Consider the following 21,537-nt stretch of genomic DNA (forward strand, 5'->3'; position numbering starts at 1 on the left):
TGCATTTTTTGCAAATGTACTGAGACTCCTGCAATTTTGTAGTATTCTAAAATGTTGCTTGAGATCTAACAAGAAGCTGCCCTCAGCCCAGGAATTTTTCCCAAATTGGTGTAAGAGGTGCAGTTCCTGCTTTCTGACTGGTGGCTTCCAGAGGCTGCTGTTGGTTCTGGAGGTAGTTCACCAGCTCTCACCAGAAGGTACTGTTTCCTAGCTGGCTGCCTCTATCAGTACCAGCTCCTTGCTCGGCACTGCCCGAGTGTGTGGAGAACAGGGAAGAAGCTGCTGGGCTAAGCAGAGTCAACAATAAGAGCTCGGATAAGTGTATCAGCAGAGCAACCCACTGTCTCTCCAACCCATAGAGAACAAACATGGAGGAAGAGAAGGGGCTTACAGAGGGGGGAGTGAGACAAAGTCTATTAGGGAGAGGGCTGTGTCTTTAATGCACACACCCAAGTGGGGGCAGGTTATCCTCCTAAAAGTAAAATAAGAAGCAGCCAAACCAAAAATCTCTTTAGATTTAATTTAAAACAAAGGGCTGGTTTGCCCTCCCTCCTTTTCATCACTTTTGAACCCGCAGGGTAGGCAAGCCTCTATTTTTTCCAGGGCTGCTGTTGTACTCATTGCAATGGTACAGTCATTTATTGGGGTCAGATAAAGACTTCCTTTTCTGTAATACAGCACTGTCTTGGAGCAATCAATAGAGCTCTTAAAGGTCATTTTTCTTTAGTGCAGTCCAGGTCTTTTCTTATTATTGGATTTCCTAAAAATGTCACAATTCCAGTCACTGGAAAGTAATCCTTGGTATTACACATCTTTTTTTTTCTTCTTGCATTTATCCTAAATCTATGGTTTTTTCCCACATTCTCAGATCACATGGCCCAGACAGACATCTGTCCTCTCTTCTATCAAATTCTCTTCAAAATGCACCTTTTCTGCAAAACCCACAAATACTAACCTATAATCCAAAATTACAGTTACCCACCATTTTTTTAAATAATCTCAGAGAAAACCTTCTGTATTGCATGATCTTTAGGACAGGGACCATGGGTTGTTCTTTTATGCCTTGTGCAGTGTTGTATAGGCCAAAATATTACTACTTCATTTTTCATTTCCAGAATTTTTTTTCATTTAAGTCAACAGCTGTCTTTCTTGATTATTAAGATGTTTCAATTTATTTAAAAACCTGCTTATGCAATTTAAAAAAAAAATGTTGCAGCCTTTCTGTAAATAAAAGTTTGACTGATCTAATCCTACTTTTTCATTTGGCTACATAAATCTCTGTTGTGCATAAAAGACTGTACTAATAACCCTCCACCCATAACAAATGTTATGTCCAATGGCCAAAAAATAATCTATCTAGGTTCTGACCCCATGCCCATCACTACAGTATCTGAGCACCTCGCTAAAACATACATGTAGTCAGCAGGATGATAAGGTATGGTCAAGTAATAACGTATTTAAGACAGCAGCTACAGTAATTCACCTAACAGCTAAAATAACTGCACTGATCACCATCTGTGTTTCTGCATCTGGCTGCCCAAAGGTGGACCATTTTCACTTTATTGGTTAAATAAAATGACTTTTCAAAGTCTGGGTCATTCTCTGTTCTATTGATGGATACTGCCTATGTCCCTAAACCAATGTTTTCTCCCCCCCCCCAATGTTTGGAGCAGAAAGCTTTCATCTCCCTGGCCTGTAAAAAGCAATTCTTCAGTTGAGTGGCTATCTCCCCCAATCTTCAATTTCACTGTCTCTTTGAGACTCTGCATTGCAGTTTCCTTAACACCCTGATACCTTGCATTGCCAGCAGAGGAACAAACTCAGTATTCAGTGGACTTAGGGTACAGAGCACCTAGACACTTGGTGCACAGCCTCACAGAGTTTCTACAGCTGCCACACACACAGAGCTCAATAAATCTCAAAGCCTTTTTAACATTAATTCCTGCCTAAATCTGTTGATCTTCTCGTGTTAAGCATCTCATCAAGCAGATATCAATCTGAATTTGAACACACTTTAAAGTCAGTATGAACATCAATTATGAACTCTCCTAAACATTATATATATCAGAAGTTCTGATACCAGTCTCACTTCCTTAGCAATTATCTCTTATGGCGTAGGTTTCTCCTAATTCTAGAATCCCAGCTGTTTGATCATGAAACATCTCTGTATGGCTTGTAGTTGTTCTATCTTACAGTTGCCCAATAAACAATAATCAGCCACCAGGCCTAAACATGTTTCTCAAAAACACTACTACAGGGAAAATTGATACTTTAAATTTCTGATTATGGAGCTGGTTGGTTCCCCACTATTTGTGCATACAATACATAACAATTTTAATAGCATGGCTATATGCAATGCAGGCTAGTATAACAACAACTAATAAACACAATACCTAAGCTTTCTAAATTAGCATTTTCCACTGGACCAGCTGACTTGAAATCACATAGAGCAGACAAAAGTTTGATACTGTTAGAAGTAGCTAGTAGTCCCGCATTACAGCTTTCACCATAACAAAAGCTAAGTTCAGCGTTCCATTGGAACCTTCCTCCCACCCCCGCTTTCTTAACTTTCTCAAAACAATTCTCGTTTGGGACTTGTCTGGTTAATTTTGAGGGGGAAAGGGTTATTTCTTTATCTACTTTTGAATCATTGGACAATGGCAGGGGAAAGGGGGGGAATGCCAGCCTCATTTGGTTTGGGATAATGTCTAATTTTGAAGCAAGGAAAGTCAGTATCAAAGGGACATGGAATATCAATTGCACCAAGATAGATAAACAGGCTACATCTGCAGCTCTGCCTTTCATTACATTATAAAAGTCATGGCTAATAGGATCAGTAAATGCCACTTTGTCTGTTGGACCATAAAATATTTTATAATTATTATTACAATTTACTTCATATAAACTAATATACCGATTGGATACTGTATAGCACAAACCTATTTATCCAAAACATGTTGGGGACATCTGAAGCATTCCAACAAAAGGGTTTTCGGGATTCTATTGAACACCTCTACACAGACTATGTGCAGTATTTTAAAATAAATTTAAATAAGTTTAAATGTACCTTAACTGAAAGATTTCTGCATACTTACTTGTGCAAATGTATGCAGCTAGTTTTTCAGCATTTCCACACTTTTCTCCTTGTGGAGCAAGGCCAATTTCCTCCACTGTAAGAAAAGTAACAAAGAAATATATTGTTTGACAGAATGTGACAACCAATCTGATTTTACTTTCAGAAACACTTGAATGGAAACAGGAGATCCAACTTGATCCATCTTTTACTGAACTTTCTTTAGACTTTCTTGAATCATTTTTTTAAGTAACGTACCACCTAAGGATTTGATCCTTAATCACACAGAGGGAACTGCATTAGGAGAGCAACATGGGGGATTATGGAATGTCTGAATTTTGTTCTGGAACCTGTTTGTGAGTAAGGCTGCGAGTCTGTCATGGATTCGGTGACTTTCCGTGACCTCCGTGACTTCTGCAGTGGCTGTTGCTGGCTCAGCAACAGCAGTTTGGGTGTGTGGGAGGAGACTCAGGGGCAGAGGGTTGGAAGGTGCAGGGGGGGCACTTACCTCGGGGTGGAGGGCTCCCACTGGCATGGCCCTACAGCTCCTAGGCAGTGCAGGGGCCGGGGGGGCTCCACACCACGCGCTGCCCGTGCCTGCAGGCCCCTCCCTCACAGCTCCCATTGGCTGCGGTTCCCAGTAAACGGGAGCTGTGGCAGCCGGCGTTTGTGCCCCTCCGCTGCCTAGAAGCTGTAGGGACATGGAGCCGGGTAGGGAGCTCCTGCCAGCCCTGCCAATCCTCCCCCCCCCCCCAAGCACCAGCAGGGGTCCCGGGCCGGCTCCCACCCCCCGCCCAGCACCAGCAGGGGTCCCGGGCCGCGCGCCTCAGCCCGGTTCTCCTTCACTCCCAAGCACCAGCAGGGTCCTGGGCTGCGCGCCTCGGCCCAGCTTCACGCCCGCCCCCAGCACAGCAGGGGTCTCAGGTCGCACACCTTGGCCTGGCTCCCTCCACCGCCCCAGTACCAGCAGGGGTCCCGAGCCACGCACCTTGGCCTGACTTTCCCCCCCCAGCACTAGCGGGGGTCCCGGGCCACATGCCTCAGCCTGGCTCCCTCCCCCCCCAGCACCAGCGGGGGTCCCAGGCCGCATGCCTCAGCCTGGCTCCCTCCCTCACCCCAGCACCAGTGGGGGTCCCGGGCCACCCCTCTCCCCCAGCCTCCCACCCAAGTTTTAGTCACAGGTATTTTTAGTAAAAGTCATGGACAGGTCACATGCCGTGAATTTTTGTTCACTGCCCGTGACCTGTCCATGACTTTTACTAAAAATACCTGTGACTAAAATATAGCCTTAATCATTGGCCCCAAATTTACAGGGGGCAAAGATGCCAGTGTTGGCTCACTGCACAAAACAGGGTGCACTCCCTGCGATTGCACCTGTGCGCCTACTGTGCCTATAGACATGGCTTATCAGGTGTGCAGCTCCCCTCTGCGATGCAGGATAAAAAACTGAAAATCCAAGAGTACTATATGTCTCTTATTTACCTTAAAGGCATATATGGTGGAAATCCCAAGTAGTTAACTAAATAGGGTCAGATGTGACTGGCTCAAGCTTCCTTTCAGTCCATATTATTTTCTGTATCTTGACTGATATTGTGAATTGTGACCTTCTATGTGCAGTTAAATTAATCTCTTCTGTACTTCTAGAAATTAAATCCAGATTATCCCCATGCTAAGCAACCATTCAGGATCAGATTGTATCAGTCTTTTTATTTAATCCATATACGCTAAATATCACTAAATATTTTAGGTCTCTTGCACAAAAGCAAAACATCTGATGCAGAGCTAAGCTATCTTTTGTCTCCTTGAGGCTCTCACATACATCCTGGTAGCCTTAGTGAGATTTATCATAGAATAGAACAGGGATTGGTAACCTTTGGTATGCGGCCCGCCAGGGTAAGCACCCTGGTGGGCCGGGCTGGTTTGTTTACCTGCCGCGACCGCAGGTTTGGCCGATCGTGGCTCCCACTGGCCGCGGTTCGCCGCTCCAGGCCAATGGGGGCTGTGGGAAGCAGCGTGGGCCGAGGGATGAGCTGGCCGCCCTTCCCGCAGCCCTCATTGGCCTGGAGCGGCGAACCGCGGCCAGTGGGAGCCGCGATTGGCCGAACCTGCGGACGCGGCAGGTACCCAAACCGGCCCAGCACACCAGGGGCTTTCCCTGAACAAGCGGCGGACTGGCTTTGAGAAACCACTGATCTAGCTCAACCCCCTGCTCAGAGCAGGACCAATCCCCAACTAAATCATCCTAGCCAGGGCTTTGTCAAGCCTGACCTTAAAAACCTCTAAGGAAGGAGATTCCACCACCTCCCTAGGGAACCCATTCCAGTGCTTCACCACCCTCCTAGTAAAAAAGTTTTTCTTAATATCCAACCTCAACCTCCCCCACTGCAACTTGAGACCATTACTCCTTGTTCTGTCATCTGCTACCACTGAGAACAGTCTAGATCCATCCTCTTTGGAACCCCCTTTCAGGTAGTTGAAAGCAGCTATCAAATCCCCCCTCATTCTTCTCTTCTGCAGACTAAATAATCCCAGTTTCCTCAGCCTCTCCTCATAAGTCATGTGCTCCAGCCCCCTAATCATTTTTGTTGCCCTCCGCTGGACTCTTTCCAATTTTTCCACATCCTTCTTGTAGTGTGGGGCCCAAAACTGGACAATGTACTCCAGATGAGGCCTCGCCAATGCCGAATAGAGGAGAAGGATCGTGTCCCTTGATCTGCTGGCAATGCTCCTACTTATACAGCCCAAAATGCTGTTAGCCTTCTTGGCAACAAGGGCACACTGTTGACTCATATCCAGCTTCTCGTCCACTGTAACCCCTAGGTCCTTTTCTGCAGAACTGCTGCCTAGCCACTCGGTCCCTATTCTGTAGCAGTGGATGGGATTCTTCCATCCTAAGTGCAGGACTCTGCACTTGTCCTTGTTGAACCCTCATCAGATTTCTTTTGGCCCAATCCTCTAATTTGTCTAAATCCCTCTGTATCCTACTACCCTCCAGCGTATCTACCACTCCTCCCAGTTTATCCAGTCATACTGAGGGGAATAAAACCTGTATCTAGCTCTGGAGTCTTGCTTGTCCTCATGGGCATGCGATTGTAAGATATTTTTGCAGGGAACTGAACAATTGCTCAGGCTATGTACTTCACAAAATAGTGGTAGGATAGGCAATGAGATAGGTGCAAGGAATCACATCACATAGCTATTGACACCTGCTAATGACGAACATCGTGCAACTTGTAACAAAACAGTTGCCATATAAATTCATCTTCTAATTCAAACAACAAAATGTCATCTAGCATGCTGAAGTTTACAAGCAGACAGGGTTTACATGAAATTAACATATCATTTAAAATGTGCCAAATTAACAGGAGGGAAAAAACCCACAGTCCTGTACACTTTAAATAACACAGTATTGATTTATCCTGCAGTACCCCAGCTAAATGTCAAATGTTCTACACTGTCTGATTTAGACTTTGGTTACCCATAACACTAAAAACCACACACACAATAGCTAACAATAGCAGAAAAAAATGAGAATCAAACTGTGCTGCTTATCTCTTTATAGGCCTACGTTACATCTTGTTTACCTATGTGATATAGTATCTTAATAGAAGAAAAGTAAAACTTGCATGGGACACCTAGGTCAGACTTAAACATAAACACCACGTTATAGAGTTATAACCAATGTATCAGGCCAATAACAAACAGTGAATCTACACATTAGTTGAAGTGGTTAAAATTAATTCAGCTAACCATATACTGAATAAGTCATCATTTATAAAATAAAGATCAAGTAAATAAATAAAACTGATATTACTGAAAAAGTGCAGTAAACTCCAATTAAGAGAACTATTGAGCATTGGCCTGCTAAACCCAGCATTGTGAGTTCAATCCTTGAGGAGGCCACTTAGGGATTTGGGGCAAAATCAGTACTTGGTCCTGCTAGCAAAGGCAGGGGGCTGGACTCAATGACCTTTCACGGTCCCTTCCAGTTCTATGAGATAGGTATATCTCCATATATTATAGGGGAAGGGATGGCCCAGTGGTTTAAGCATTAGCCTGCTAAACCCAGGGTTGTGAGTTCAATCTTTAAGGGGGCCATTTAGGGAACTGGGGTAAAAATCCTGTCTGGGGATTGGTCCTGCTTTGAGCAGGGGGTTGGACTAGATGACCTCCTGAGATCCCTTCCAACCCTGATATTCTATTCTATATAATAGCTGATTTGTGCTACCAGCCTACCTCTGCTTTGAAATGCTCTCAAAACAAAAGCAAAACAACTTAAGTATCAATTAATAGGATTTCAACATATGGTAGAAGGATTCTTTGCCCACAGCATGAGTTATTTGTATAGCATAATTAAAACAATGTATACAATTCCTTTAAACTCTCTGATGATGGATCACAACATAGAAACAATGGGTGAAATCCTACCCGCTTGAAGTCAATGGGAATGTTGTCACTGACTTCAATGGCACTAGCATTTCATTCATACTATAAACAAACAGAAAATACATATGAATTCAATACCTGCTTTTTTTTCTTTTTTTGACTAATCTTTTAAATCACCATTAATGTAATCGCAATTGCATTATAATGGGGAAAATAACGTGCATCCCAGGGCCAGATCCTCAGCTGGTGTTGCTCTGATGATGTGTATAAAGCTGACTTTTTAGAAACTTTCACTTGTTAATAAAAAGGAGCTTCTTATGCCTTTGTTCTGGGAAACCTTGAACTAAGGTTAATGCTTCAAGAATTGTACTGAAGAGGTTGTTTTGTATAAGGGTTTCTTCTTTAATCCAGCTTACCTAGAGAAGCTGTAGCTTTTCCTACAACATATGCTGATTTGGTATTCCATTTTTCTTTAAGAGAATTACTCCAGGCTGTAAAACATTACATTATGTGTAAGCATTTGGCAATAAAGCATAAACACCAGAGTATTTGGACATCTGCCCAAAAGATTGCTTATTTATCTTGCGAAATCTGTGAGTGCACCAAAATACTAATAACCAATACTACATTATAAATGTCAGCAATTCTACGTGTACAAAATGAAGATTTTAAATCAGTTATATGGTTCACTATAAAAACAGTCTATAACATACTTCAAAAAGCTTTGGTTGAACAAATACTGTTTTCAATTACTTGTGTAAAGTAGTATTTTTAATGCATACTTGCACAGTACCAGATCAACTGTAACTTGTAATGCTCATTTATATTTTGACATTAACTAGGAATAAAAACTCAGTTAAACTTGCAGAAGAAAAAGAATTCCAGAGCAAAAAGTGCAAGATAAACTGATGAATTTCAAATTGTGCAATAAGGATATCCAATATAGATTCAGTCTTAAAACTGAAAGCTTAGATGTAGAATAAATGCAAGATTTCATGCCAACCAATCAAAGAATAGTAAATAAATCCTATATTCATGCACTGAAATACTTTAGTATGCAGCTTTATTATTTTATAAAAATAATAAGACAAATGTATACGCTGATTGTGCTTTGAATAAAAAGAAAAAATAGATCTATCAATATGGAAAAAATATTATCCTAGAGAAGCAGACACCAAAATAAAATGGCTAGGAAATAGCTTTTCCTTCTAAAAATGTTAGTTAAATGATAGCTTCACACTGAGCAATGTTGTTTGGCTCCAGCCTCCTCTTCCTCCCAATTCCTGAAAAACTGATTGAGCAGAGATAGATCTGATAGGTCTCCTATTATAATGCCTTATATAAAACAACAGTACAGACTCACATGAAATATACTGAGTTCATTTCTGCCCTTCAGTTTTTTTAAAAAATGGCTGAATAGAAGTAGAAAAGATCCAGAGAGAGTCGTGCAAAAAAAACCCCCCAAAACCCCAGAAGAATGGAAAGCCTTCCATATAAGGTGATATTGAAAAGATTGGGACTGATTAGTTTAGAAAGGAGTCTGAATAAGAGGAGACATGTGTGACACTACACACCTTGTATTCAGACCCTACAGACTATTGTAATAATCTTTGTACATATATCCCTTGTGAGGTTTCATTTCAAAACTAATAATGCATTGATCATTAACATTTTTGCATGATGTATGCACAGGGTGTGTACAAAAAGTTATGAATATATGCTGGAAATATGAGTAAAGTGTGTTTAAACCAGGCATGTCAGGGGAGATGGTAAACAGGTCTGCCTTAGACAAAGGAATGTGTATTTGATTCTCTGACCAGCCTGATCTTCAGGCAAAGACAATGAAGGTCCACTTTTACATATTAGGTAAACAAAGCTGTTAAACTAAGAAGAGGGGAAAGAAAGAGCATGGAGCTTTCTTTACCACCAGACTTCATGTTGTCTTCCTTGCAGTTTGAAAAAACTTTATTTTGAGGGGTAACCCTCAGAAAAAATCATTTAAAAGGTTTATTAGTCTATAAAGACAGGGGGTCTGAACCTCAAGTGATAAGCAATTGAATTAACTGATTGTATACAATATTACTGTATTATAAAAGTATATAGAGTGAGGTCTTTTATGAAACCCTATGACACAATAGTGATTAATATCAGTGTGAACTGTATGTGTTAACACTACATAAGAAATTATGGAAACTCATTGATATTAGGCTTTCCTGTCTGTGACCAAAGGGAGAAACAAGCTTTCCCCCAGATAGGGATGAAAGCAGCTGTCTACCTGTCTCCAATGAAATTATGCAAGGTGTGACCAGAAATACAGGAAGTTCTATTTACATAGAGATCAGCAGGGGAAGGGAAGACCACAGGAAAGGAAAAACAGCATGAGGTCATCCTGCCTCTTGAAACAAGTTCATTGAACTTTGGAAAATATAAGCAAGGGCAGAAGTCATCTTTGGCATCCATCACTAGACAGACAGAAGGGAACAGAGCTTTTGCAAGCTGAGAAACATGGGTCCTTCCACCAAGGGCGGGGGTAGAGAGGAAGGAAGGGTGGAAGTCTCTGGAAACTGAATATAGGTGAGAAACCATGTTGAACAAGGCCCGTACCTTTAGACTTTTAGCTGTGTGTTTTCACTTTTATTTGCTTGTAACCCTTTCTAACTTTATTCCTTTACTTGGCATGACTTGGCCTACATCCTATGTTAATAAATTTGTTTTATTTTTACTATAGACCAACTCAAGTGTTGCGTTTAAATGGAAGGGTGTATTTACCTCATTTAAGTTAATAAGCTGTGATGTGATTTTGTGTCTTCAAAGAAATAAGAAGATTCGTTTGTTCCTCTAAATTGTCCAGGAGAGGGCTGGACAGTGCACAGCACATGGTTCTGAGAAAATTTGGGATTGGAAGTGTGTTGGGGTCACCTTGCTGGTTGTAACCCAGGCTGTTGGAAGCCAGAGAGGGTCTGTAGTCAGGCTGCTGGGATCAGAGTTGCTGCACCAGGGATGTCTAGAACACAGACACTTCAGGGTGTGACCTGCATGCTTGTAGGCTGGCTGTGAGCATCCCAGGCTGGGAGCTACAGTAGCAAAGCATTGTAAGATGCACAGGTTGCAGGGCAAATAGTGGCACAACCCCCAACCTCTCTCGACTGCACCCTGACCTATGACATGATAGAGGTATACGTAATTATTTAAAATATGTATGTATTCCAGTAGTGCTCAAAAGCCCGAATCAGGATTGGGGCCCAACTGTAACAAGTATTTTACAAATACAAACAACGAGATGGTCTTTGCCCCCAAAAGCTTAAAATCTAAGGTGCTAATCCTGCAAACACTTAAATACAGGAACAGTCTCACTGAGCTGGTATTATTTACATGTGTAAAATTACTCATGTACATGTTTGCATGATCAAAGCCTAAATATGGAGAAGGTAAATCAGGTGTTTCTAATTACCCTTGCTCATAATACAAGAACAAGGGGGATATCATTTGAAATGAAAAGATAAATACATTTAAAACTTGTGAAAGGAAATAATTGTTTAAACTCATTGCCAGAAGATAAAACATTGAGTTCTAGAGTTTAGTAGGATTTAAAAAAAGGATAAGATAGTTTTATAGTTAATGAGAACAACCAGAATTATGTTAGTGCGAAGGGATGCCCACCCCACACAAGGCCTGAAGGGGTTAAGGTGGCGAGATGGGCCAATTAACCACCTAGGCAGCACCTGAAGGAGGTGGCAAGGACTAATTAGAAATGAGGCTGAGCTGGACAGGAACAGACTGGGCCTGTATAAAGCCCAGCAGCTGAGGGCAGATGGGGGCTACAGAGAGTGAGGCTACAGTCACTCCCAGGATAAGAGAAGGTAAGGTAGAACATAGCCCAGGGATACAGCAGTAAGCTTCAGGACTGTGCAGACCTTGATGGCTTGTTGTAGGGTCCCTGGGCTGGAACCCAGTATAGAGGGCGGGCCTGGGTTCCCCTACCAGCCACTGGAGAAGTGGCACTGTTAAGGGGCAGTAAATGGGAAGACTGCCTGGGACAGTGAGACCAGAAAGACTTTGACCCCCCAGAATGGGAGTACTAAAGTGACCTGGCTGGAGGGCCAAGCCACAAAGGGAGAGCAGTTGAGTCCTTAGAGTGAGAGGCACAGAGAGAGTGATGGAATGCCACGGCAGGAAGGGGCCTTGGCCTGGCAGAGCTAATCCCCAGGAGTGAGTAGAGCACCCCAGGACAGTTAGATAAAAATATTAAAGGGTCTATATCCTTGTTCTATGGAGAGTAAACCAACTATTAACTGTCTGGGGCCACGTCGACACTACCTGCTGGATCGGCGGGTAGTAATAGATCTATTGGGGATTGATTTATCTTGTCTCGTCTAGACGCGATAAATCAATCCCCGAATCGACGCCCCGTACTCCACCTCGGCAGGAGGAGTAAGCGGAGTCGACGGGGGAGCCGCGGCGGTCGACTTGCTGCCGTGAGGACGGCCAGGTAAGTCGAACTAAGATACTTCGACCTCAGCTATGCGAATAGCGTAGCTGAAGTTGCGTATCTTTGATCGATTTCCCTCCCCCAGTGTAGACCAGCCCTGGGAATAGAAAGAAACTTTCTCTATATGTGGGCTATTCAATAATTGTCCATTTATATGCTTTCTTGCACCTTCCTCTGAAGCATCTTGTACTAGCCACTGTTAAAGCCAGAATTCCTGACTAGACAGACTATTGATCTAATCTGGTATGACAATTTCTATGTAATGTTCTACAAGACTTTTCCACCCAACCTGGTACATTGCTGTTCATTCATTATCATTTGTTCACTGTCTTTTCGCTACTTTTCAATCCACATGACAGATTTTATATTCAAGATTTGAAAAAACTGTTTCAAGTAAGATTTCATGCATGCATGATGATGGGGATGGCCGGTTTCTAGCGGCTAGAGAATTTTCAGCGGACACCTATGTACAGTCCCAGAACATACCTTTATATATTAAAAACTGAAATAGATTCCTTAGTTGGTGCTTACTACTGTCCTAGCATTATTAAGAAGAATAACTTGCATTAACTTTATGGGGAAAAATGAAGTCTAATTAGTAACTTGAACTCAGAGTTTTTTGTTATAATAGCTAGAAAAATTATTATTATGAGGGGGGACGGACAAACAAACAAAATCTCTACATGTGAAAGCTCACCTAAGCATAAAGCAGCATGGTGCCTTTAAATATTCAAAGTCAATTATTAGATATGATTTTTTTTTAATATACACATACATACACACTAAGCAGACTCTGGTGGGAGCGAGAATGAAATTTACAAAACTTCATTTAAAAAGACATAACCAAAGGTATAAATCTGCACTTACCTTCATTTTTACTATTCTCTCCCAAACATAACTTGGCAGCTTCTACTGCTCTTGGGCTGGTAAAAATTAAACCCTCATAATGATCTGGATGAGAGAGCTACCAAAAACAATTTAGAAAATATATTTAGATAAACTCTGGGAAGTTCAAAAAACATACAGTGAATGTTACAATTTTACAATATGAATGTTACAAAGTGGCAAATATTTTGATCACTTAATACAAGTAGCAGAAATATTAATGAGATTTATAACACTAAATTCAGGTTAACTCAAACTTTCACACAAGACAATGTTAATTCTGAAATCTGAATGTAGGAACAGACATAAATTCTTCTCACCAGACTTGTATGTGAGAAAAGTGTATAGGGTGACCAGATGTCCCAATTTTATAGGGACAATCATGATTTTTGGGTCTTTTTCTTATATAGGCTCCTATTATCCCCCACCCCCATCCCAATTTTTCACATTTGCTGTCTGGTCACCCTAAAAGTGTATGATGGTTTTAAAATTCTTACAGGGGAAGCTAATAATTATTGCTAGCAGTAACTCAAAGTAGCGTGAGGGCAGGTGCTTGCCTCATTGCCAGGGTGAAGACTAGTTCAGATTACTGTCTATGCAAAAAACACCACCAATAAAACATTGTAGGCCTTGTCTGAACATAGTAACAGAGTACACAATTTAAACTCAGCATTTCAGTAAATATCCCTGGACATTTGTAAGAACAAGGATAACACAGAACTATGTATCTCAAATTTTAAATACCATAATTTTTAAAATGGTAACAAGGCAGAGAGAACATCAAGTGTGCAATTTTGTGGGTGCAGCACAAAACTTAAAGCCCAGGGCAAGAGAAGGGCTAAGACAGCTGTTAAGCCATTTTCCCCCCCCTCCTGGTTCTATGGTAATGGGGGGCTGAAAAGTACTGAGCACTTTTGAAAATCTCATTACTTTATTTAGGTGCCTACATGGGAGCTATTGGGTTCTGAGCTCTTTTCGAAACCTGGCATAAAAAGTGTAAAATACTCATGTTATACAGGAGTACAGGACAATTGTTTAAGATACTTTTTAACAACTAAGCGCCCAATCCTGAAACTGGCTCTGTATGGAACCTACTGCATGCATATAACCCTAATATAGAACACACAAATAAGGAATATTAAAATAATGTGGGAAAAGTTCTTTAGCATAAATACCATTTTCTATCACCTGTTACATTATTTCTTTATATACAATAAAATAAAAATTAGGACTGTCGGATGTCTGAGGGTTATAGATAAATTTGGGTTAGCAATCAGAGACCATATAGAGATTTACAACACAAAATGCTAATAACAAATGCATGTATATTGCATACTCTGAGAATCTAAAACGACTGGATTTAAAGTGGGGTGAAATACTGGCCCCACTAAAGTCCATGGCAAAACTCCCATTTACTTCAGTGAAACCAGGATTTCACCAAAGCTGTTTCATTTAACCTCCTCATAAAGTGTATTTAATGCTACTAAAGCTGCAACGAAAGCACTATCTTAGGGCTTTTGCAAGTAGAACATACCTGGGATCGCCCATGCCTCCTAACTCTGGCTGTGTATATTAGCTTCATAACTGGCCAACTCATTCACTGCTAATTAGTTTGGATCATAGTAAGGGGTTCGGGTTTTTTTAAGTCTTTAGTTCTGCAGCTGCAGGGTATCGTAAAGTATGTGTAAATGCAGAACTTGTGCTAATGAGCTGCCTCACAGTAACTTCCATAAACATTTAGAAAACACACTGTGCATGTACAGCAAGCATTTTGGAGAGAGGTGCTGCAGCCTCAATATGTTCATTAGGTGACAGTAACATCACTTGCCTGGCACTAGAGAAATTCTCACACAGCTGGGGATGACCCTCAGCAACCTGGTTTCCCAAACTTTAAAATAATTTTAATTTAAAAAAATGTTTGCCTCCAGCCCAAGAGCAGAGGAGAGGGAAGGAGAAATCCCCCTTGTCAAATTGAGAGCTATATAACCATAACATCCATCATGAGTGTCCTATTCATTGTTTTTCTTTGAACCAGCTAACATTTAAAGCTCTCTTTAGTTGACTAACAGGCCCAGCCAGAGTTCAGTTGGGGAAGAGATGTGAGTACTGTCTAAGCATGAGCATGATTTCTCAAAGCACATTGAAAGATTACAGAGATTTCACCCTTGAAACCTAGGCCAGTTTCCTCTATTGGAATCTTCACTCTTCTGAGTGTCCTTCCTTGTTGCTTGCAGCATAGGTGCGGGGAGGAGAAAAGGCAAAGCATGGGGCCCCCCCTTTGTGCTGTTTTATACCCTTAGTCCATGTGCTTGGAGAACACAAGTCCAGGCATGTCTGGTGGGCATTGCTGAGACCCCATAAGCAATTCCCCTGGTGTGGCCTTGTGCAAGTGAGTCATTGAATTGTAACTCCCTTGCTGGACAATGGCTGTTGATGGTTGTTGGACACCCGCCCGGGCATTGGTTATCCACCTCATTATTGTCTTTGGGGAGCTAGTATCTGGGCGCTTCCCAAACCCACAGCATATTTTAGTGACAATCATACAATGCAATTCTCATAACTTCATATGCACTGGTGATATACACATTTAGATGGAACAGTGGGTTTCAGCAGATCATAATCTTTCCTCTGATACCTCACACGGCATGCTTTATATGCAATATCACAATTATATATAGATGATGACTCTGGGGGCTACCGGGCACTCCCCCAAGGTATAGAGCGTCACAACATTTTAGATGTAAACTTTCTTAATGTACAAGTCTAAATCCAGCATCAGGTTGGAAAACTATGAAGCAGTATTTCAAATGTTCAGGGTAGCTGCAGGTGCGTTTCTCCATCCATGGTCCCTCAAGGGTCACACTTAAATGTTTCTGGCTCCCAGCCGTCACCTCTCCTGGATGGAAACCAGTGTCTCACTCCTTTCTGCCCTGGGAGCTTTAAGGCTGAACAGCTCCCAGCTTTATATTGCAATACCTCAGTAAGCCAGTCTGCCTAAAAGGCCAGTGCCTGTCCTTTGCTTCCTCTTCGAGGGCTATGACCAGTGTATTGCCAGCACTTACAAATTACCACACAGCTCCTTCTAAGCCAGCACATTTATTGTTAAGGTAAAATCATCAGCATATAAAAACAACACCACCAAAACATACACGCATGCTACAAAGCTTACCAGGGTCACTCCCAATTTCAACATAAGTCACTGGTAATGTCAGTCCTTCAAACAGGGATAGCTCAGTGGTTTGAGCATTGGCCTGCTAAACCCAGGGTTGTGATTTCAATCCTTGAGGGGCCACTTAGGGATCCAGGGCAAAATCAGTACTTGGTCCTGCTAGTGAAGGCAGGGGGCTGGACTCGATGACCTTTCAAGGTCCCTTCCAGTTCTAGGAGATAGGATATCTCCATTTATTTATGTATTAAACCTGACAACTAGGTTTTCCCCATGGTTGCAAGTTCATATCAGTCTTTAGATCAAGAACCAGAATGAAGGCCCTGAGTTATTTTAAGATGGGGCTATTTATCCAAAAGTCCTTTCTTGTCTGTTGGGCTCTGGAAAATCTAGTTTGAACTGGAATATGCAAGCCTCCCTCGGAGGTACTGTAGTACCTTTCTGGAGGTGTTATAAACTGAGTGATTTGTGCTGATCACCCCTACTGTTTTCAATTTCTGAAGGAGCTGTGGTAACCCTCATCTCTTGGAGCGGGATTGGAGCGCAATCCCTGGCCCACAGATGTACCATTCATACATTTAATACAAAAGGGTCTCCCAAAGATATTACAGAAAGTTGCCTATCTGTCACAAGTATATTGAAAAGTGGATTGCTTCTGCATGAGATGATCCTTTAATTTAACAAATGCATTCTAAGGGGAGTCTTCCTCTGTGGGATGAACAGCTCTTTTGCTCCAATCCCTCAGACAGAGACAAACACCTACAGGATCTCTATCAAGCGTTCTTAAAACTACAATACGCACCTGCTGAAGTGAAGAAACAGATTGACAGAGACAGAAGAGTACTCAGAAGTCACCTACTACAGGACAGGCCCAACAAAGAAAGTAACAGAATGCCACTAGCTGTCACCTTCAGCCCCCAACTAAAACCTCTCCAGCGCATCATCAAGGATCTACAACCTATCCTGAAGGACGATCCATCACTCTCACAGATCTTGGGAGACAGGCCAGTCCTCGCTTACAGACAGCCCCCCAGCCTGAAGCAAATACTCACTAGCAACCACACACCAAACAACAAAAACACTAACCCAGGAACCTATCCTTGCAACAAACCCCGTTGCCAACTCTGTCCACATATCTATTCAAGGGACACCATCATAGGACCTAATCACATTAGCCACACCATCAGGGGCTCGTTCACCTGCACATCTACCAATGTGATATATGCCATCATGTGCCAGCAATGCTCCTCTGCCATTTACATTGGCCAAACCGGACAGTCTCTACGCAAAAGAATAAATGAACACAAATCTGACATCAGGAATCATAACATTCAAAACCAGTTGGAGAACACTTCAACCTCCCTGGACACTCAATTACAGACCTAAAAGTGGCAATTCTCAACAAAAAACCTTCAAAAACAGACTCCAACGAGAAACTGCAGAACTGGAATTAATTTTCAAACTGGACACCATCAAATTAGGCCTGAATAAAGACTGGGAGTGGATGGGTCATTACACAAACTAAAAACTATTTCCTCACGCTAATTTTTCCTCCTACTGTTACTCACACCTTCTTGTCAACTGTTTGAAATGGGCCATCCTGATTACCACTACAAAAGTGATCTTCCCTCCTGCTGATAATAGCCTACTTTAATTGATTTGTCTCGTTAGAGTTGGTAAGGCAACCCCTATTTTTTCATGTTCTCTCTGTGTGTGTGTGTGTGTGTGTGTGTGTGTGTGTGTATCTATCTTCCTACTGTATTTTCCACTCCATGCATCTGATGAAGTGGGTTTTAGCCCACAAAAGCTTATGCCCAAATAAATTTGTTAGTCCCTAAGGTGCCTTACCTTAAAAAGTTTATATTTGTTTTTTAGTTTTAATAAACATGTAACAGACCCAGGTGCTTGGCAACTGACTCAATAAGAATGTCTAAACAAACATCAGAGTAGAGGGTTTAAAAAAAATACAGGAAAGAAAATCAATTTTATGAGAATAAATTGAAAATGTTGAAGTTGTTTCTAGCTTGCAGGGTTCAAAATGGAACAATTTCTCACGCTCTCCCCCCCCCCCAAATTTTCAGGAAATACCTTTTAAAAAATGTTTGAATTTTTGTGTTTTCCTCCTCTCACTTTTTGCCACCAAGTGCAATAAAATAAATTATGTGCAGGGACATAATTTGTCAGTAACTTTTCATTTTTCCTAACCTTTGAAAAGTTGTAAAATAGCAAAAGGAAAAATGAAACTAATTCTGCCACAGTAATTATTCAGACGTCTCCAGTTTTTGAAGAGTCTGAATTTTCATTTTTCCTTTTGCCACTCTAGCTTCTCCAAGGTAAAGAAGTTTTGAAGGTTATAGTGGCAAAGGGAAAAATGAAAAAGTGACACCCTCCCTCCCCCAAAAACCTAGCTATGATTAATTTGATGGCAAAATGGAGGGGCGAAAGGGGGCAATAATTAAAATTTTTGAAACTTTCAATTTCAAAAAAAAAAAAAAACACAGAAAATTTTTAAAAAACCAAAAGCTTTTTGTGAAAGTTTTGAGTTTAGTAAAAAGACCATCTTTTGTCCCTAAGATGTTTCAAAACAAAAAATGTCAACCAGTCCTACTAAACACATTTCTTTTCTGTTTCTTTCTCCAGCTCACATGGTCCTTCCCTCCTCTCTCTCAGGTCCACAAAATCCCCATTATTTAGAGCATTCTGTGGAACACACCAGTGGGCACCTGTTAGGTAGGGAAACTTGAATAGTAAACAGTGTCCTTAGAATCTAGGCAACAGGTGGTTCAAATCATACAAACAAGTTCTTACTAAGGCCTATCTTTTTCTTGCATAAACCCACCTTCCTGTATACCTTCCTTTATATAAATCCTAGTGTTACAGCATGCTATGCCGTAGGCAGGAGCATAGAAGAAAGCACAGTCATATCTTAGTTTAGTTTCCAGTTAACAAACAGAGGTCACTGATGAGCAGCTCAAACCACTAGGTGTGCTGTCCCCATGCCCAGTGGTTTTCAACCAGGGGCCAGGGTGCCCTGAGGGGCCCCAAGCAGGTTTCAGGGGGTCCGCCAAGCAGGGCCAGCAGTAGACTTGCTGGGACCCAGGGCAGAAAGCCGAAGACCCACCGCATGGGGCTGAAGCCCAGGACCCCAAGTCCCGCCACCCGGGGCTGAAGCTGAAGCCTGAGCAACTTAACTTTGCAGGGCCCCAGGCAATTGCCCGGCTTGTTACCCCCTAATGCTGGTCCTGGCTTTTATATACAGAAAAATAGTTGTTGTGGCCATGGAGTTTTTATAGCATGTTGGGGGGGGGGGGGGGGGGGCTCAGAAAGAAAAAGGTTGAGAACCCCTGCCCTAGCCCCCACTAGTTTGGGGGAACAAAAAAGCAAGTCCTAAATTCAAAAGCCTGTTTTCTTGCCAGGCAGCAGCTCCACTTCCATGGCAAAGGCTTCTAGGCAATCGACCTAGTATTATAGTCACTGCAAGACTGGCTATAGCTCATCCCAGCTGAATCTGTCAGGTTAGTTACATGAGAAGAGACTACATCATCTAAGGGCTGGTCTTCACTACCCGCCCGGATTGGCGGTAGAAAATAGATCTCTCGGGGATCGATTTATTGCGTCTCGTCGGGACGCGATAATCGATCCCCGAATCGACGCACGTACTCCACCAGCCCAGATAGGAGTAAGCGCCGTCGACGGGGGAGCCGCGGCAGTCGATTTGCCGCCATCCTCACAGCAGGGTAAGTCGGATCAGATACGTCGAATTCAGCTACGCTATTCCCGTAGCTGAATTTGCGTATCTGAAATCGATCCCCCTCCCCCCCCCCCCCCGTAGTGTAGACGTAGCCTTAGGATGTCAGGAGGATGAGTTTTGCATGCTCAGTAAGTTCTTCACCATCATTAGTAGCAGCTTTTTGGTCCAATTAGGCAATGAGGGACGAGACTAACAAGATACATACTTAAGGAGGGGACTAGAGTTGTGGAAAAGTTCTTTAACTCCCTATCAATTCAGGAGAGAAATAGCAATACAGATAGCAGTGAGGGGGTATTATTGAATCAGGATTAGTCTTTGTAGCTTGGCAGTCATAGGGCATAATTTCTCCAACAGGACTACTAAAAGGTTGAAATCTTACCTTTTCAAAGAAAGTTTGAAGAGACACAAATTCAAATGACAAAACAGGGATTAAAGCTGCTTCAAATCCATATAATCCTAATTCCTATGGATAAAAGTATATCTAGTCATTGGAATGCATCACAAATAGTGGTTATTTATATTTATAAGAATGGGCTATTTAGCAGCAGAACTATTCAACTACTTTTCTGAACTAAAATCCAACACTGTCTATGGAATTTTTGGTTGTTTTTACTGATGAATTTAGTGCTGCTGAAAGATATTGTACTGACAGTCCTGGAGACTGAAGCCCTCTATTCATCCACTGAACAGGTACAATATAAGCCAGAGTGGGCAAACTTTTTGGCCCGAGGGCCACATCTGAGAATAGAAATTGTATAGCGGGCCATGAATGCTCACAGAATTGGGGTTAGGGTGCGAGAGGGGGTGAGAGCTCTGGCTGGGGGCGCGGGCTCCAGGGTGGGGCCAGAAATGAGGAGTTCAGGGTGCGGGAGGGGGCTCCGGGCTGGGCGGGGGGAGTGCGGTGGGGGGGGTGTGTGAGGGCTCCGGCTGGGGGTGCAGGCTCTAGGGTGAGGCTGGGGATGAGGAGTTTGGGGTGTAGGAGGGTGCTCTGGGCTGGAACTGAGGGGTTCGGAGGGCGGGAGGGGGATCAGGGCTGGGGCGGGGGTTGGGGTGTGGGAAGGGGTCCAGGCTCCGGTTGGGGGTGCGGGCTCTGGGGTGGGGCTGGGGATGAGTTTGGGGTGCAGGAGGGGGATCAGGGCTGGGGCACGGGGAGAGGCTCAGGGATGCAGGCTCCGGGCGGCTCAAGCAGCTCCCAGAAGCAGCGGCATGTCCCTTCTCCAGCTCCTAAGTGGAGGCGTGGCCAGGTGGCTCTGCACGCTGCCCCGTCCGCAGGCACCGCCTCTGCAGCTCCCATTGGAGCGCTGGAGGGGGCCATTGGAGTGGGGCCATCGGCGCGCGTAAGAACTGGAGGGGGGCCATGCCACTGCTTCTGGGAGCCGCGTGGAGCGGCCCCCAACCCTGCACCCCGGCTGGAGCACCGCAGCAGGGCCCTGTGGCTGCTTCTGGGAGTGGCCCCCGAACCTGCTCCCTGGCTGGAGCACCGGAGCACGGCAAGCCCCAGACCCTGCTCCCCAGCGGGAGCTCGAGGGCCAGCTTAAAACGGCTGGTGGCCAGATCCGGCCCGTGGGCCGTAGTTTTCCCACCCCTGATATAAGCGTTCTCTCACCACTGATGTGCCTCAGTACTAAGGGCCCAATCCTGCAAATTGTTGCATACATAGAAGGTTCATTAAAGCCAGTGGGACTATCTGCACAAGTAAGAACTGCCCACGTGAATAGGGTTTGCAGAGAAAAGGCCAATTATAGGGGTAAAAGGTATTTAAGTATCCAATTATGTTCTTGGACTCT

The 21,537-nt window shown here is 43.1% G+C and overlaps 1 protein-coding gene across 1 annotated transcript in view; it reads right to left on the bottom strand.

Annotated features, from left to right (window-relative positions):
* The window catches only part of UROS (uroporphyrinogen III synthase), a 33,274-nt gene that overhangs the window by 11,166 nt on the left and 571 nt on the right, over positions 1–21,537 (bottom strand). Inside the window, exons 2-5 of the mRNA XM_065408582.1 lie at positions 20,130–20,213; positions 12,816–12,912; positions 7,876–7,950; positions 3,096–3,170 (exon numbers count right to left, since the gene is read on the bottom strand). Of these exons, the coding sequence (XP_065264654.1) occupies positions 3,096–3,170; positions 7,876–7,950; positions 12,816–12,912; positions 20,130–20,213 (331 nt within the window). The remainder of the gene's footprint in view (positions 1–3,095; positions 3,171–7,875; positions 7,951–12,815; positions 12,913–20,129; positions 20,214–21,537) is intronic.

The sequence above is a fragment of the Emys orbicularis genome, chromosome 7 (genome assembly GCF_028017835.1).
Source record: "Emys orbicularis isolate rEmyOrb1 chromosome 7, rEmyOrb1.hap1, whole genome shotgun sequence".
Classification (NCBI taxonomy): domain Eukaryota; kingdom Metazoa; phylum Chordata; order Testudines; family Emydidae; genus Emys; species Emys orbicularis.